Source organism: Lycorma delicatula, chromosome 1 (genome assembly GCF_047948215.1).
Source record: "Lycorma delicatula isolate Av1 chromosome 1, ASM4794821v1, whole genome shotgun sequence".
In the NCBI taxonomy this organism is placed as follows: domain Eukaryota; kingdom Metazoa; phylum Arthropoda; class Insecta; order Hemiptera; family Fulgoridae; genus Lycorma; species Lycorma delicatula.
In genome coordinates, this window is record NC_134455.1 from 47,083,861 (window position 1) to 47,102,999 (window position 19,139).

The 19,139-nt window shown below is 33.0% G+C and overlaps 1 protein-coding gene across 2 annotated transcripts in view; it reads left to right on the forward strand.

The window, feature by feature from the left end:
- Nucleotides 1–12,420, forward strand: part of LOC142317886 (46 kDa FK506-binding nuclear protein-like) — a 77,180-nt gene extending 64,760 nt beyond the window's left edge. For both annotated transcript variants that reach the window (XM_075354430.1, XM_075354434.1), the window contains one exon: nucleotides 11,724–12,420. In XM_075354430.1, the coding sequence (XP_075210545.1) occupies nucleotides 11,724–11,805 (82 nt within the window). In that variant the 3' untranslated portion in view covers nucleotides 11,806–12,420. The remainder of the gene's footprint in view (nucleotides 1–11,723) is intronic.
- Nucleotides 12,421–19,139: the final 6,719 nt, after the last annotated feature.

Here is a 19,139-nt window from a genome sequence, read left to right on the forward strand (position 1 = left end):
AAATGCATATACAGTTTCCATTTCATCGTGGGTAATAAGACTTGTCTTAATACAAATGACATCTTTGGTTTTAACGTATCTTTTTTGTCATGATGAGATCTCTTTAATCTCTTTAATTTTATATAAAAATAAAATTTCTTATTTACTCAACTTTTCTATACATTAAAGTGACTGAGAATTTCCCTACAGCTACAGCTTATCCATCTATCATAAAAAAAAAAATACTGGAATCTATTAAGTTGAAAGTAAACATAAAATGTTATTTAATATACTTTATACATAAAGTATTTTAATTAATAACATGAGTCAGGTGAATCTGACATTTCTTGGCAGAGCTTCAAGTTATGTTGTGATTTGCAGCTTAAAAAGTTTGTAAAATCTGTTAATTTTTATACAACACTTCTTTAAGATCTTATTTAACTTTATTGAGGTATTTAAGAAAAGTTTGTTCATTTAATTTGAAATTATAATTTTATGTTACAACTGCTGCAGTGATGTTGCAGGGGGAAAGCGTTATATTGTAAGTTTCGAGTAGCATGGGGTTTTTCAGTGGCTAATTATAACTTCAGTAGGATCAGTATTATAGCTTATATCAGAAATGGAGATAGGGTATACCTTCTAAAATAAACAAAATGGGACTATTATAGCATTTGCTTAGAAGGATCAAGAAAGCTGTAAAAATAAATTTGCCAATTAAGTGTTAAATGATTTTTTTATTTCTGTCATTTTAGAAAATAAAATAAATTAATAAAATATATCTTTATGGTTTCATTATTAATTTTTATAAATGTAAATGTACGACACCAATGAATCCACAGGTATAAAATTAAAAAAATCTGTATTTACATTTGAAAAAGAAAAAATATTTTTTGTGTAAGGATAAGAATAGTCAAAAATGTCAGTTATCCCCAAATTTGCATGTTTTAATGGTGAAAAAGTTGATACAAACTTATCATTGATGATAGAATTTAGGTTATCAGTGTTTTGGAGACATGGAAATAGTGGTTAGCCGCTTGGATTTCAATAGCTGAAATGATGGTACCAGGTTTTACTCACCACAGTAATGCAATTTTATTTTTTTGATAATTTTAATTGACTAACATTTAACTTTATCAAAGCTTAATCCGATAGATAAAATAAAAATTTATCATGAATTATGCACAAACAAGTTTTCAATATATGATTGAATTTATGTTAATGATACATATTCATAATTTGATCATGAAAATTAATTTATATTTAATGTTATAATCAAATTCCCAGATAGGTTTCTAAACCATAGTAGTAGTACAATTTATAATAATGGAAACACTATAAGATAATACTAATTATATAAAACTGTATTTATATGTATGTAGTTGTAAATTAAATGTGTGTATTGTATTGTGATTAAATGTATTTATAATTATACATATAATAAATTTTTGGACTTAATTGTGACAGTATGCAACGATGAATTATATATAAATCACACCAGTCTGCATTATTATTATTTGATAAATTAAACATTAAATAGGATATCTCCAATGTGAATTAATTTGTACCAAAAGTAGTAATTATTATCTTAGATTTCTATTTGAAACATACAAATAAACAGTTTGAAGTTATTCAGATGAGACAAAAACATTATTTTATAAGTAAACAATAAATCTATTCTATTCATTGCTGAACTTAAATCTGAATTTTTTAATAGATTGAAATGCCACAAAAACCTAGAATAATTCATAGGGATTCATAATTTTCATGCTGAATATCAGAAAAAGTTGACAGGGTTTTTTAATTAATTCTAAGCTAGATAAATATAAAGAAAATGGGGTAGTGTTCTAAAAGAATCTTCATTGTTATAATTTTTTATTTAGCTTTTTATGAAATTTAATTTTTTTTATAGCTTTAGAAATTTTGTAATTTATCTGATAACTGAAATTTTAATTTATTGACACTAGATCTTCAATGTAGGTGCATTTTTTTGTATAGGAATGTTAACTATATAATTTAATTGAATATTATTATCATTTCCAAAAGAGGTATTAAAGCAGTTTTTGAAACTACATTTAACTCGCATGGTGAAATTACATTCACCATTTAACTGAAGTTTATCAAAGCATCAAAATTAGCTTGAAGCAACATAGTATAAAAAAATTATAAATCATTTAATAAAGTTTGGCATTATCCACAAATAATAAAAGTTTTTATGAGAAAAATGATAAACCAAGATGCATACCTTGGTCAATTCCAGAGGATACATTAATTGATTTCGTTATATAAAATATTGGATTCTGTCAGTGAGAAAAGATTTTAACCATTATAATAATGAACCATTGAAGCCAAATGCTGCTAGTTTTGATTTACCTGCTAGATTTGTTTTACCTTCATTAATAATTTTAGAAATAAATGGCATAATTTTATTATAAACTAACTTATCAAACAATTTATTAAATACATTGCATTTGTTAATAGATCAGTAGTAATTAATATTGTATTTCACCAGTTTTAAATAACGGTTTAATAAAACTAGTCTTCTGTAATTTAGGAAATATTCCAGATGATAATGTTATATAATTTAGTGTGAGCAAAGGTGCAAAAAAATTACTATTCTTAACTAATAGCAGTTTAACATTATCAGGTCCTAGACTACATGAAATGTCTATTCTTTTCTGGACTTAATTCAAAATAATTATTTGGTTAAAGCAAACTGGATATTCAAATGTTATTTCCGTATCATTATTTCAGTTTTTATTTTTTATATACTTTTAAGTTTATCTACAATTCTCCAATATCTTTACTGTTTTCAGCAAAGTTATTATAATGCATACATGAGGATTCTACTGCTGTCAGTAGTAGCAGTTATATATTTAAAAGAAAGTTGATTCACTTTGTAATGAATTCTCACATATATTTGCAAATAAAGTGGAGGTCATAGTTACTTAGATAATTACAACGAGATCGTTCCTTTTTAAACAGATGGTTATAAAATTCTGATTTATAGCTGTTACTTCTTTTTGCTTATAACAAAGTTAATAAGTTGAGCAGAAAACAATTAGGGAATCTACAATCTGATCAAAATTTTGTGATAAGGAAATAACTTGTTAATTTTATTTATAATATAAATCAATATCTATCATGCCATTAGAATCAGTATTTAAAAAATGGGTTTATTTAAAACATCTTATACATAGATTGACTAACAGTAAATGTCAATATTAACGCAACACAAGAGTGAAAAGAATCAGCTCAAAATGTCATCCATTGCAACATCAACAAAAATTCACCAAAATAGGTGAAAACTAAATTACCTTTTAAATTAGAATAGATACTTAATTGATATAAATTTTAGTTATTACAAAAGTTTGAAAAATGCAGCAGTCTAATATCAACATTTGTAAAAAGAAACAGCCTAAAATGACAAATCATTTTATTACCATTTATATTCAGGTATATTAAAATCACCTAGTAAAATAAATTTTACATTTCCTGAAGTATTTACATAGTTTGAGAAACATTTTGTAATACACTGAATAAATTCATTGTATTGTGTATTTTTCAGTTTAACACTAAATGTATACAGCACTAAGTAATAAAAAGATTGAATTATATTCAGCTATAATTAAATCGCATTCAAATTAATTTACAGCTACTAATACACCACTACCACATGATTTCTGGCTTGTAAATAAAGATTTATCATATCTCAACATTTCAAAGTTTTTTAAACAAAGTTCATCACTGTTTATTTCTTCAATTAAAGATGTTCTAGTCAAAGCATGTTGTTGAAATCGATTAGTTTCTACTTTTGATTTGAATTCGGGAATACGATCTCTGATGCTTGTAATGATTTGAAACAGACTTATTACAGTCTGTTAGTTATGCAGATTCTTGATTTTTTAAGCAGTATAAAAGTATTCTTCATCCTTTTCAATAAGAGCATTAAGTGCATCATGAATAGAACAAAAATGTGTGTTTTTTCATCAGCATGTACATTGTATTGCCAATCATGAATATTTTTTTCAAAGACCTAGCTAATGTTGTCAGCTGACTAATAAGAATAATCCTCCTAAATGGCTTTTGTCTAGGTTATCATAGGACTAATTACATTTTTATGTTATAGCTGCTTGGGTGTGTACCACCATTCTGCTCGCTTTTAATTAAACACCCTAACTTTGCAGTTTAAAGACTTAAGCTAAAAGATCCATATCTTTACAAATCCTAATTCAACAAACTTGCTGCATAATATATAAAAGGAATTTCCAGAATATCGTGCCAGAGAGTTAAATTTGTTATAGTTATGTTGGCTTGTAAGGAACATTATAAAGTTCATTGATTCATTTTATTGTGCGCACAATGGTAACAGTGGGAAGAAGTTAGCAGTGGCACAGCAATAAAAAAAATTCATTGTAACAAGTCATTTTTTTTATGCAGTCATGCAATTGTTTTCAGTTCGTTACAATATCTCTAGTCCAACCAAATTATACTTGGCGAAAAAAAATTGTTACCTAGACATTTTATAAGTGGAAATGGTAAAGGGGCTTATAATAAACATAAAAAAAATAAATGTGTGAGCACAGATGGTGAAGGGTTGATTTAGGGGGTTGAAAATGGTATTATTGCAATTTCAGGTGAAAGTTGATGCCAAAAAAGTATCCAAAACTAAATTTGTAGATCATTCAACAATCTACAACTTCTGTAGAGGTCACATTTTAACATAACCTCAAAATTTCCGAGAAAAATGTGAAAAATCTTTTTTTTTCTGTTCATTTTCATAAAAATAATTTAATTTTGATGAAACTTGGTGAAAGTATTATCACTTTCTGTGTCTTAAATAGTCTCAAAAAGTTTTTAAAATGTCTCAAAAGTTTTTGAGGTATTCATTAAAAAAAAATTCTAGAAGAATCATACAGCGTTCTCCTGTGCTATTTTTTTTTTCGTTTTGTCATATACTTTTTAGTAAAATAAGGAAAATCTATGATCACAATTCAAAAATATGCTCAAAAATGTAAATAAAATGACTTGTAACAATGAATTTTTTAGTAATTGTTGATAATTTATTTAAATTTAAAAAAAATCAAAAACTGATTACACCATTCAATTGTATGAAAAAATATACAAAAGAAACTGCTTTTTATTGTTTGACCTGAAACTTTATTTTTGTACAGTATTACTATAAACATCTTAAGTTGAAATAATTTTGTATATCGAAGGATCTAAACAAGAGAGCCAAGTCGGCATGCATTTGCGTTCCCACTATCTCTTTTTACAGAAAATGACTTCAGAAAAAACATTAAATCGCAGCTGCTTCATCAATTCACTAGCACTGAAGCTTTACAAACTACTGGAAATGTAGTACATGCTATTGATGGTGGATTTTTGTTACTCAAAGTTGTTTGGCAAAAACATTATACCATTGAAGTGATCACCAAAAAATATTTGTCTTTAGATGCAATTATTATGCAGACAATAGCTGTATAATATTTGATGGTTATCCGGACAATGAGGCTGATAATGAAAACTCAACTGCATCTTCAACAAAAACAGCTGAACGCTTAAGGCAAAGAAATTCTTTGAATGTCTCTTTTTTTTAATATTGAACCACACACAAAAATAACATTTTTACAAGAGAAATTTTTGCCAAATGATAAAAATAAGAATGAATTAATAAAATAGTTGTCAAAAGCATTTAGATTTGAAGGATATACAATTAAACAAGCAGAAGAAGATGCAGATTCACTAACTATTAATACAGCATTAGAAATCTGTAAAAAAAAATAAGTTCAATGTAAGCGACTCGATGTATTCGTCATATAGTTTTAAGTATGAAAATTACAATCGTTCTATTGTTGGACATTGAATTCACTGATTAAAACTCCTGAGTTGACAGAGTTGGTAAAGTTTTTATCACATTAATTCAGAGCCAAAAGACATTGCTCGAAATGGTTGCAAATTAATTTCCAAATGCACAAATGATAAATTATCTCTGGATGATTTGAGATTTCAGGAATACAAAGTATTAACTGCAAGGTTTACTTTAAATTAGAAAAATTATCATCAATTTTTGGAACAGCTACACAACACTGCTATAGATCATACTTTCAGCTTCAAACGTTGCTTGGAACTCCAGCTAACTGGGGGCTGGAAAGAAGTAATGGTGAATAATTCCAAAATCCTCATGCCTCGCTTTATGGAAGTCTCAGTAATGCCTGAAGATTTATTAAAAGAAATCTCTTGCAGCTGCGAAACCAGTTGTGAAGGTAATAGATGCAGGTGTCAAAAACATGAACTACGTTGTACAGATTTATGTACAAAATGTCATGGTTTGGACAATTGTTTGAACGTTAACAAAATTTCAGAAGATTTCAGTGATTCTGAAGACATTTCACATGAAATCGAGCAGCCAAGTCTTTGCTTGAACCAGGAAAATCAATTGCCCGAGAAATTAGTGATATCAAAGAAATGTTTGAAGATCAGGAAGAAATCAGTCTAAGAAGGATCAGACGAAGATAATGTTAAAAAGTTGTCAAAAAGACCAAGATTGGTCTGGTATTATTTAATTGTAAGTATGTTATAAAAATTTTTAAAGCAAAAATCAGAATTTAGCAAATTTAATTTAAAAATTGCTTATACCTCTATAAATTCATCAAAATTAAAAAAAAAGATGTACACTAATTAATTCTACAACAAACAAATTAAAAAAAAATAATTTTTATTTATTTATCTGATGCTTCAATATTCGAATTGAATGTTTATAGCAATACTGCACAAAAATAAAGTTCAGGTCAAACAATGAAACTTTTTGTATTTTTTCTGTACAATTGAATGGTGTAATCAGTTTTCCATTTTTAAGCATGTTTTTGAATAGTGATTATAGATTTTTTTATTTTACCAAAAAGTGTATGTTAAAAAAAAAAAATAAGCACTGACAGAACTCTGTACAATGATTTTTCTACGCAAAATGTTTTGGATCTGAAAAAAAATCTCAGAAACGTCTTGATTTTTTTATCTAAAAAAATTTGTGGTTATTTAAGACACAGAAAGGTGGTATACTTTCACCAAGTTTTGTCAAAATCAAATTATTTTTGCAGAAATGAAAAAAATAAATAAATAAAAAAGTCTTTTTGCATTTTTCTCGGAAACTTTAGGTTGATAAAAAGTGACTTCTTCAAAAGTTGTAGACATTAACCTTTTTTATGTTTATTATAAGCCCCTATATAATTTCCACTTATAAAAGTCCAGGTAAAAATTTTTTTCTCTGAACGAGTTATTTCGACCGGTCTAATCATGTTGCCTAGTTCTGTTTTTGTAAAAGTTTGTTTTGCTTTTGTGATTTTAAAGAGCAGCAAGTTTTGATGAAAAATTCCTTGGGAAAGTATAGAAAAACAAATTTAACCCTTAACCTCCCGCTTTATTTCGCACGCGAATCGAGATTTCAGTAAATGTTTATCTTGCTATTACTGAATTGTTTTTCATCCATAAAATTTGAAAAAATGAAGGAACGTTAACAATGCGTTATTAATTTATATTGTTCAACAAAAATTAATTTTTGTTAATATTTGATGATGTTACACAAATGTGGTATAAAAAAAATACTTTTTTTTAGTTTTTGATTTTTTTAGTGATCAGTGACCTATGTTTTTTTATATTTATAAAAACTATAGACGTTTCTGGTTAATTTGACGTAAAATTTATTTATATCCGATAAAAACTGATTATATAAATAAAAAAAACACTACATTTCAGAAAATTGTGACTAAAAAAAATAGAGATTTCGGTAAATGTTCGTTTATCTCGCTATTACTCAAACTAACACATTCAAAATAAGATAGTCAAAACTGCTAAACAAAAAAAAATCTAAAAAGAAATAATTTGTTACTTACATTTCTAAAAATTCTCCTGTGTATGATATATTTCAAAGCAAGGGACCACACACAGCCCTACGTCGCACTCCACACAATAAAACTTACTTCTTGTGGATTTTTTATTGGCGGAGCACACAATACATCTTCTGCAGGTCCCTTTCTTTATGAACTGCCGGCTTGTCAATTGGTCAATGGTCATGTTGCGCAACCCTATGTCCCATAGGGTTACTGGTCGGAGAGCAAGTAATGACGTGTGTTACTATCTCTCTCCGACACGTCACATGGCTTTTTTTTCTAATAGTTTTTGTTGCTGTCTTGTGTGACATTTTAGTAATGTCAAGTCTAATAAATGAAAAAAAAAATTTAATGTCCACTTTTTTGTCTGTCTATCCATGTTATATGAACATGTCATTTGATCTGATTTGTCAACATAACCCATGTATCTGTTGTAGTCAGTAACTATTGTCGGTTTTATCAATTTTCCAGTAGGATCACGGTCTAATGGTCCCTCTTTTACCCTCCCGTGTATTGTTGAAAGAAACGTCACATTTCGTTTGTCTGCAAATAAAATACAGGTCATTGTGTTATTTACTCTACATCGTATTTCTTGTTTTTTTATGTTTAGGTGTTTCTGTTGTGCTGGTTTTAATTCGACGGGCATTCCTTTCCTGTTGGGACGTACTGTGCCACAGGCAAAAATGTCCATCTCGGATAGTTTTCAAAATAATGCAGGAGAACTAAATAAATTGTCCATATATAAATGGTAACCTCGTCTATCAATTCTCCTGCATAGATTCAAAACTGTCCGTTCAGTCACCATCTCATCCGAGTTTTTTGGTTTGTGTCCCTCATAAATGTCCATGTCTACTGTATACCCTGTTTCATCACAAATTTTATACACCTTGATTCCGAATCTCTTCCTTTTCGAAGGTATGTATTGCTTACCTTGATATTTACCTTTGTAAGCAATCATAATTTTGTCAATAGAAAGCCGAATTGAAGGTGAATAAAGGTCAGTAAATTTTTCATTTAGAAAGTCAAATATGTACCGTATTTTCCAATGTTTTCCATATTGTTTTTTTGTTTGTCTTCTGATTCATCTAAGTCTTCAAAATGTAAAAATCTAAGTATGTGTAAAAATCTGTTACGTCCCATTATTTCCCCAAAAGTAGGTGTAATTTTGTATGTGTATTGTGACTAGTAGTCTGAAAGTTGTGGTTTTTGTAAATGTCCTGTTGTAATGATAATTGCTATCTGCCGTAATGTCTTCTTGTTTTTTTGTTTCTCTACCCATGTTATTGTACCATCTGTTGTAGTATTTGCTCGTTTGAGTCACTATGTCATTGAACACATCCAAAACAAAATACCAAAATATCGTTGTTACACTGGTGCAATCAACCTGAACATCTTGCCGCACACCCGGTTGATATCCACAAAATTGTGTAGGACGATAAACTGGCAAGTTTATACCTGGAATGCGCCAATCACTGTCAATCATAAGATTACCTGTAACATCATCATCAGTAGAAGTAGAGTAATCAGATATTGAGTCATCTGTTGTTACACTACTGTCTGAGTCTAAGTCCGAAAGATTGTATTCGTCCACATCACGTGATGGGCCGGGTGCCATTTTTTTATATAAGTAATATAAAATATGTAGTTTATAAAGAAAAAAATAAATAACATAAATACTAGTGAACACACTACAGTAACGCACTACAATACCGTATCTCGCTTCGCAATGGACTGCGCTAGTGAAATAAAATCCTAGGCTTGGCTATGCATGCGAGTATTTGATACTTGTATAAAAATATTTTGAATAAAGAACAAGTATGGTTTAAAAAAAAAATAATTTAAAATTATTGCTTCCTTTCATAAAAGTCACGTTCGTTCGTTATTCTGTTGAATTTATGTTTGCATAGCAATTATATAAAAGATAAAAAACTGCTAATGTATATAAGAATCAAATAAACAAAAAAATACCAAAATATTATTACTTAAATAATGACGTCAGTGATAAAAAATTACTGTGTGTTTGATCCCTTATGAAATATCTACACTATACAAGGTTATTATGCTTATTGCATTTTCTCATAATTCAAAGCGTTGTGATTAAATCCATATAAAAATATTTTTTCTATATTAAATGGTTCATGAGAAATTTGAATTTGAAAAATTGATGACCAGTGGTTAATATATTGACCAGCGGGAGACAAGGGATTAAATTCTTGAAGTGATGAATGCTGATCATGTAGATTGTAAAAACAAGTTTCTTCTAATGGGTGGTGAGGTTCAAAGAGGGGAGAACCTCTACAGAGGACAGTGAATGTTTGGGGTGCTCCTCCAGTATTCCTATGCAGAAAATTGAGCAAGCCATCTACTCAAACTGTCCCCTTGTGGTCAGAGATTTCGCTGAGATCACTGGAACAATCAAGAAATTGTGCACCTCATCCTCACACAAGAGTTGGGTATTATGCAAAATCATTCCAAAACACTTTTCAGATAAACAAAAGAATTGTCTGGATGTTTATAAAGATTGGTGGGAAAATTCAGACATATTTAAAAATGTAATTACGGTAGATAAAACCTGGATTTATGAGTATGATCTTGAGTGATGAAGAAACAAGCATGAAATGGGAAATACCACATCAGCCACAGGCAAAAAAAGTCAGGATGTGAAGATCAAAAGTCAAGGCAAGCTAATGTTTTTTTTTTTTTTGCTCACGTGGAATAGTGGATTCCCCAGGGTTATACAGTTAATTCTGCTTACTACCTGCAAGTAATGAAAGTTTGTGTGCAGAAAGAGACCCAATTTGTGGCAAGACCAGTTGTGTCATTAGTGCTTTACCAAGGCACTCTTTCGCACAGCCGTCATTGTCAAGCAGTTATTGCCAAATTAGCTACCACAGTTCTTTAAAACCCTCTACTCACAGATTTGGTCCCCTGTGTTTTTTTATTTCCAAAAATAAAAGAAATTGAAAGCGTACTATTTGTCGAATAATTGCCGCCTTGGTTTAATACCTCGGTTGGGTTAAAATTATTCTAAGCATTATTTTATTCGCTGGTTCATTGAAATAAATAAAAAAAGTCTATGTTTTGATTACATCAAAAATTATTTTATCATAATATTCACTTTCATGTATGTAACGTTTCATATATGTAATGTTATAAATTAATTATACATGACTGTTAAATGCATGTTGAGTCTCTGATGGCTGATATTGGACTGACTATTATAGTGGGAGCCAGCGTAAAGCAAAACTTTGCTTTTTAGCATACAGGGAGCTGATTGCAGCTGCACAGAGCTGAGAGCCGTTCAAAAGGACTAAATTTAAAAAGTAAAATTTAAAGTAGTTCCTCATAATATTTAAAATTCCTTCTTTTATCAAAATTTAAAAAACATGAAATGAAACCGGAGCCATAACACCATTTTCAGACTGGCGGCTGTTTTTGAGTCAGTTACAGGCGTTTTTAGGGGTAGTAGAGGAACAATTTTGCAAGTCCGTTGTAAGCTGGAAAAGACAAATGAAGTGTATTATTACAGCTCGGGGAGTGCAATGTGTAATTTATTACTTTTTTTCAATAAATGATTTTTACAGTGTTTGTCTGTAAACTTTGTTACAGACAAATGTATATAATTAATTTTGCTTTGGAGATACATGAAATCTTTACAGTGGCATAAGAAATATGTAAATATTTTGCAGAATAAACATATTTTAGGTATATATGTATAATATTGTTTTATTCCTTTTTCCAGAACTAGTAAAACCACGTATTTTAATAGCTTATTTCAATGAGACTTCCTCTAGTGCATAGTGTTCAAGAAAATAAAGCACGAGTTAAAGGGACTAAGTGAATTTTTTTTGTTGATTACAGGTATGGTCAGAAAGGATCTCCACCACAGATTCCACCTAATAGTGCTCTTGTATTTCAAGTAGAGTTAAAAGCTGTTAATTGAATTATATTTATGAACATTTTTTTTCTCTTCAATAGTATTGCTGGCAGGTACACAGAAGGTTTTTATTACGTGTCGTGAACATACAGTGACAAATATGTGAATTAGTCATAAACATAGGTAATGTGTGTGGTATGTTTAACAAATAGAATTTGGAATTGAGCCTTCCATTTCAAATTCTATTCGTTAAACATACTTCCTTACATTAGCTGCCTAAAATAATCAGATCTGTTGACCTGAATAATCTGATATTTTTTTATCATTTTGAAAAATTTGCAGTGGTTTTTAAGAGTGTATTAGTAATTGATTTGATGTATTATATAATTCCGGATAATGTTTTACAATGTTCCATTTTATGTATATATATTTTTTTTATTTTTATGAAGATATATTGGAAACAATTGATGTTCGTTTTAACTTTTTAGTTTAAATCATTCTTGAATTTGTGAAAGCACTTAATGGTTCATTATCATTGTTTGTTTTTACTGTTTGGACTGAATTGATTTTGTCTACTTTGTTTCATTATAATTTTGTCTGTAATTTATAAATGTTTTTGTTATAACATTTTGTATATGAAAGATTATAATAATTTGAAAATAAAATAAATGAAGACTGGAAGTGGTTTGTTTTTCTAATCCTTACTGCGCATATTCCTATTATTGTTTGGCAAATAAAAGAATATTTTTATTCATTCATTTTTTTTTTATCTACTTAAAGAATTCCCATAAGAAAAGCTGAATTTAGAAAAGAGTTGATAAAAAATTGACCAATTTAGTGAAACTAGTTGGGTATAGAGCATCTGCATGTGTCGCAATTATAGTAGCGAAGCGTGATTGGGAAACTGGCGTGCAATCCGATCTTGGGTGACGACTCCTCTTGGCAGAAGGGGATGGCTCCCGATTCCGGTTGCAGAAAAGGCCGTAATGATCGCCATGAAATTGAAAAGAAAGTTCAGCAGATGGTTGACAAAAAAGAAAAAAGGTGTATACTTCAAACTGTGCCGCTCGAAGAGTGGATGGGGGTTAAAAAACGCTGCTGCCTTCCCCCCACTACCATCCCCCGCCAGCCAAAAACAGAATGCCACCACCATCAAGGCGTAAAAAAAGCAGTAGAGCTTGAACAGACTCCCCAAATGCCCATTAACGAATGTCGAACTGGAGTGTATCGCGCGCAAGGTCGAAATACTCCACTTCAGAGGTGTTTTCATGAGTGACGCTCTGCTGGCCAGGATAAATGAAAATGAATCTGGGATAGTGAACCCGGACGGTGCTGCCAATCTGGACACCCACAGGGTGCGTTATAAAAAATGAGAAGTGAATGCGGTTTATTTTGACAGTTACCGTAACCTACACCCTCTCAAAGAGCTGGTCCGCCACTTAAAATGTGATTGGAAGAAGGCTGCAGTCGAATATAAATTAGAAATCGCATACAGGGATTCGAATAGGTTGTCTGTGGACATTTATGCATGCAGTTCTTACAATGTTCTACATAAAGTGGAAAATCATCCATAGACCTTTTTCCGCCCATAGAATTCTGTGACGCCGAATAGGAGATTGGCCTCATTGATTTCATATCTCGAAATGAAAAAAGGGAAAAACAACATGTTTTTATTACGCTGGCATCTTACTCTGGGGATGTACAAGATCGAGGATCTGAGGGTGAAGCTTACACATGGGATGGGGGACTGCAAAGACAAAGAAAATGCAGTTAATGAAAAACAGAGGTCACAAAAAAGAAGCAAGAAAAAACCACCCGGAAGTGTTTTCTGAAGATCTCTTCAATTCCCTCACAGTTTTTGTGCTCCGAAACTGTTGTATTCACTGAGCCATACTCGGTCCACACTCTTTTGGGATTTGATGAGGTGGTCCTGCCTGCCAAAAAAATGCCCATGTCTCAGATTGGTCAGCATCTTGTTCGTGAATGTGATACGGATAACCTGCAACATCATATGTGGGGTGAAGTTCATATCCAAGAGTTCTTACCCAGTCATGTGGGGATAATGATGATCGAAGTGCCTTACTGCATCATTTACCTGCCGGTCAACACAAAGTCTGTATGCAACATAACCATGAGGCTGCACCTGAGGTGTTGGAATAATGGGGCTGATTTTCATCAATGACTGCAGAGAATATAAATTCCTTCCCCATGACCCCTCAGTCGACAGTCAGCCCTCAAAGGTTTAATGGTTAACAAGAGAGTGGGTTTCACAGTTAAAACGATGAGCAGACAGATAAATGTGGAATCCATAAACATTGTATTCGACAAAACAGAATCCCTGTTCAGCAGCAGGATGAAAACTTATGATTGTCGATCCCAATGGTAAAACTGCAACAACTCGTGTCTTTTCGACATGAACAGGGTGAGGAATGTGAATAATTTCTTCCATGAAAAGCACCCTTTTGCACAGGATTTTGGAAAAAGACACTTTCATTGCAGGTTGTCGTCCGTCATAGACAACATAAAACCGACTGGCAATGTGTAAATCAGCGGTGATTCCAGCATATTCAGCATCATGCTTTCGCTGAGAAGCTGATTTCTGAGGTTGTTTGGAATCTTGTGGTGTCAAAACCGAAGGTCTTGCTGATAGATAAGCTTGTTCTGTTAGAATTACTCCTGATGCTTTCAAGCAAGGAAGCAGAAACTTGGGTTGTATAATCATAAGGGTGTAAAAATTGTCGTGAATGATAGTAAGGCTGAAAGTAGTAGTAGTATTCAGTGAAATGAGGGAATAAGTCAGTAACCCATCAAGACTGTTCACAACAAGCCTCTGCGGCCACACGTGACAATGTACGATGTACCACAATATTGGGGTGAGGAAGGCTTTCTGGATGCCATCAAGTTCAAAACTCAAAGTACATACTAGACGAATTTAATAAAATCATTAAAGTTGTATTTCAGGCTGGCAGGAGAGTGAAACCCACCGGGTAGGTCTAGTGGTGAACGCGTCTTCCCAAATCAGCTGATTTGGAAGTCGAGAGTTCCAGCGTTCAAGTCTAGTAAAGCCAGCTATTTTTACATGGTCTTGAATACTAGATTCAAGTCACACCTGGATACCGGTGTTCTTTGGTGGTTGGGTTTCAATTAACCACACATCTCAGGTATGGTCGAACTGAGAATGTACAAGACTACACTTCATTCACACTCATACATATCATCCTCTGAAGTATTATCTAAACGGTAGTTACCGGAGGCTATTGTATTGTAGCAAGGAAGGACATGTTCAAAGATTATTTGGTCAAGAAGGAAGGGGGTCCCTGCTTGTGTTAACTGTTCATGTGTAGAGAAGCTGGCTGGACTTGACTGTAGATTAGTAGAATGATCTACATACAAACATGCGTGAAGCGTGAAACTTTCCATGTAGTTGGACAGATAAATAGACAATATTTAGAAAGTAGTTGTTTTCGTCATACTGTTTTTATTTTCATGTTAATGTTTATGATCGTGATTTTTATTGGTTCTTTCTGGTTTTCATCCAGTTGTTTAGTTTTGTTTTTTAATTAAGTGGTTGTTATTATTTTGTGTTTTTGTTTTACTTTTGAAGGTTCATGTTTTGGGTTTATATATATGTTTTGTCTATGTTTTTGGTTTTTGTTCTTGTGGGTTTCAATGTTTAGACAGTTGTTATTTTTATGTTTAGTTTATGTTTATGATGTTTTTTGTTTTAGTGTGCTGGTGTTTGCAGTTTAAAAGTTGAGAGAATACAAATAATGTAACTTAGAAACCAACAAAACATAGTAAAACAATAACCAATGTATTAACAATGTTATTAGTGTTAGTTTCTAAGTTTACAATATTTGTATTCATGTTTGATATTTGATGGTTCTGTTAGGTTTATGTGTATATTTATATATTTGGTTTATCCTTTTTTTTTAGCTTCAATGTTTCAAAATCTATTAGGGAATTTGTTGTTGCGGTCACCTTGAAGTTCGTCTTAGCAGGCCTCTGAGTTAGAGCTGATATGGGAGATTAGAAGTTATACTCAGTTCCCGAGCAGATCAGACCAGAGTTTCTCTGAGATTTGGTAATTTGATATTGCACACTAATTGATAATGTTTTTGTCTATTCTTTGTTGCGAATAATAATAGTGGCATATTTTGAATTTCAGTTTGTATCTGATTCCTCATGCTTCGTGATCTCCGTTAGATAGTTTCTGAGAACTATGTGGCAGAGGTATCAAGATGTCTGATTCCTTCAGTGAAAGCAAAGACTAGGCATTATTTAGTGATGTAAATGTCTTCCGAGGAATTTACATTGGTGGCATCTCTCTGAGGCTGGCTAATGACTGTAGAATCTGATACGTTTAAGAGCAAAAAGACAACCTCTGGTAGTGCCAATCAAGACTAGGAACTGAGGGAATGGTGTAGGAACCGGAATGCCACAAGGCTTTACAATGGAATGCCACAATGTCCTCCCTCCCGGGGAGAATTGAGATATCAATTATATGTTGCCCTTGGGAGGCGATCATGTACTCCAAATTAACAGAAGTATGTGGCATATTGCCAGGATTTTTATAATAGTGGTGACGATCATTCTGATGGATCTTTGTTTTAAACCTTGGGTCTTAGATGATCAGTTAGTCAAATTGCTCTTGTGTTGCAGTAGCGGCATTCTCCACCAATATTACCTTAAGGAGAGTAATGTGGTATGTTCAGAAATATATGTGGTATGTTCAGAAATATAAAATGTTATATTCATGTTCATTAGATAGTTTGTTGTAATGTGGGTCATCAGGAAATAATGGGTCCCTTGATTGGTTCCTTTAATGAGAAGTAACATATTATTTTTATTACATAGATAAATTAAAATATGTTGCTTGACAGTGTTTAATTTTGTGTATGCTTTGTAATTTAATATAACTGGGGGTAATGGCTTCTAGGAAACTAGTAGCGCGTGTAATAGTTTGGCACTACACCTCTGGGTCTTGAGTCTGTAGTGTGAGGATTGAAAAATATGCTCTCTTGGTGACAGGTTGAAATCCAATCATTGATTTATGAGATGAACCCAGCGTGCTCAGTTGTGTGTATAGGGAGCATGTTGGTGTAGAAATGGGGCCTCATGTTGCAAATCATGGCTCAGAATTCCAGCACTACAATAGGTGGAAACTGACAGGGACTGGACACAAATTGCTATACAGTGCGGTGCAGGAAGATAGACACCCGATACACAGGGTGTCGGCAAGGTACATCCACCACAAAGACTTAGGTCAGGAGATTGGCAGTTTGTAGTCGCCAGTGTTGTGGCCAACACTGCTTTCCCAGGCTACAGTTTGCACCTGTAACCTGGATGGAGCAGGTGCTGCCATGGTTTGTGGCAATGAGCAGCGTAGCAGCTGGCACATGTATTCAGATGGTGTACAGTGGACTCACCAGCACTGTTTTGGGTAGAAGTCTGTTTGTGAAAGCATGTGGACAGTATGATTTTCTGGGTAATATACAGCTAGTAGCTGCACCCTCTCACAGGCAGGTGATGCAGTTCCTTCAGTTCAGTGACTATTTTGTTAGCCAATTAGGCTGGTAAATGGTTGGCTAGCGAGTCTGTGGTGTTTGGGGATTCTTCTGAGTCAGAATTACTGTTTGCAATGACCAGTATGACTCTGCTCACATTTTGTAAAATTCTGTGATGCAGAAGCATGAAACAACAATCCTGGTACCAAAGTATTAAGGTTTTAAATAGCTGGGTTTTTTGTGCTGTCGATAACTATTTTTACATATTAAATTATTGTTTTATTATTAATATTCAAAAAGCTCAAATTTATTGAGTTTAATTAGTTTGTAATATATTTTAGAAGAATTTGTGTATAATTGTTGTTCACTTGTTTTTGAATTGAAAATTAAATACATGAGTGGTCTTAGCAGTGTGGAGGAAGAGATTTTTTCAAAGTCAATCTTCCAGATAATGCAAGCCTATTAGCAAATCAAAGAAAAGGAGAAGCAAGTGGCAGCCAGAGATCTTTATTCCCCTGTCGCTCTTTACACCTCTTGGTCACTACTGAATCATTTCATAAACTGCAACCACAGCTTACAGCGCATTTTGAAAAGAATGCGAGCAGGTCTAACAGGGGGTGATTCCCTTGCTTGTTACAGAGAATAATGACCAGTAGTCATTGCCAACTCTTCGCTGTGGGAAGGTGGGTGCATATCATATAAATGTGCCTTTTACTCTGTGTCTGAGAAACAAAGATAATTTCATTAAATTGACGCAACCTGTAGCAGCCATATAAAACTCAGCAGGACGTGGAACTAGTAGAAGGTACTCACTCGACCAAATAGCATTGAATTTCAGCACATCACAGGGACCAGAGATTGAACATAATCGAGACATGCCAACCCCCGTAGGGGAAGACACTCATTTACCTTGTGGCAATCCCGGTCGTCACACCACCCCCCACGATCATAGCCCTAATAGTCTTTAACGGGGGTCATCTGATTGACCCCCTAGCTGGTTACATTTCATAGTCATTAGCCAGGCCTCAGTTGGGATACTGCTGATGGAAATGCCTCGATAGACATTTACATCAGTGATTTTTAGCTCAGCCTTTGCCTTCAGTGTAGGCTTCTTTCAAGCATCTCTTCTGACCTACTACAGTGCCCTCAGAACTAGCTAACAGAGTTCATGGAAGCGCAAACCCCACACCTATTTCAAAGCTTTTCTTTCTAGCTAAGGTGACTGTAAATGCCTCAACTTCATTATTTGCAATAACGATAATTTTGACTTATTGTGGGGAAAGTATGACTCAGGATCATTTTTAAGGGCCCAAGTGCTCACCAACCACATAAATTTGAACAATATCAACCACATAACTGATGAGCTGTGTGTCTTTGGGAAGTTCTAGTCAAATGTACATATCATGTACTACTTCACTGTAATAGGCGATGGTGGGGGGGGGGGCAGAACTCAGGCCACCCTGGAACTTAGAGGCCAATTGGTTTGCTTGGCATTTCTCCTGCCACCACTACATTCGATTGTCCTAAAGTATAAGGTCGAATGTCTGTGCCACAAAGCTATTGAGCTTCGAAACACTTAGTGACCAGTGTCCTAATAGCTCCTAGAACCTTCGCAACAACATGATCGACTATGCGCAATGCCATACACCACATCAGGTCGCTGAATGCCAGCAAATACCTGTCCACCATTTTAAAGCGCTTGGAGCTTTAATTGGCTGGTAGCTAGCCATAATTCTCAGGTAGCTTCCCACAGTAGCGAGATAGTTTTCCTCTTAGATGAACTGCTGATGCCGGTATTCCAGGCACTCTCTGATCAGCGGACTGGCCATTACTCAAGGGTCCGTCCATTGGCCGTGGCCGCTGTAGGACCCTATTGCAGCCAGTCTTCATGGC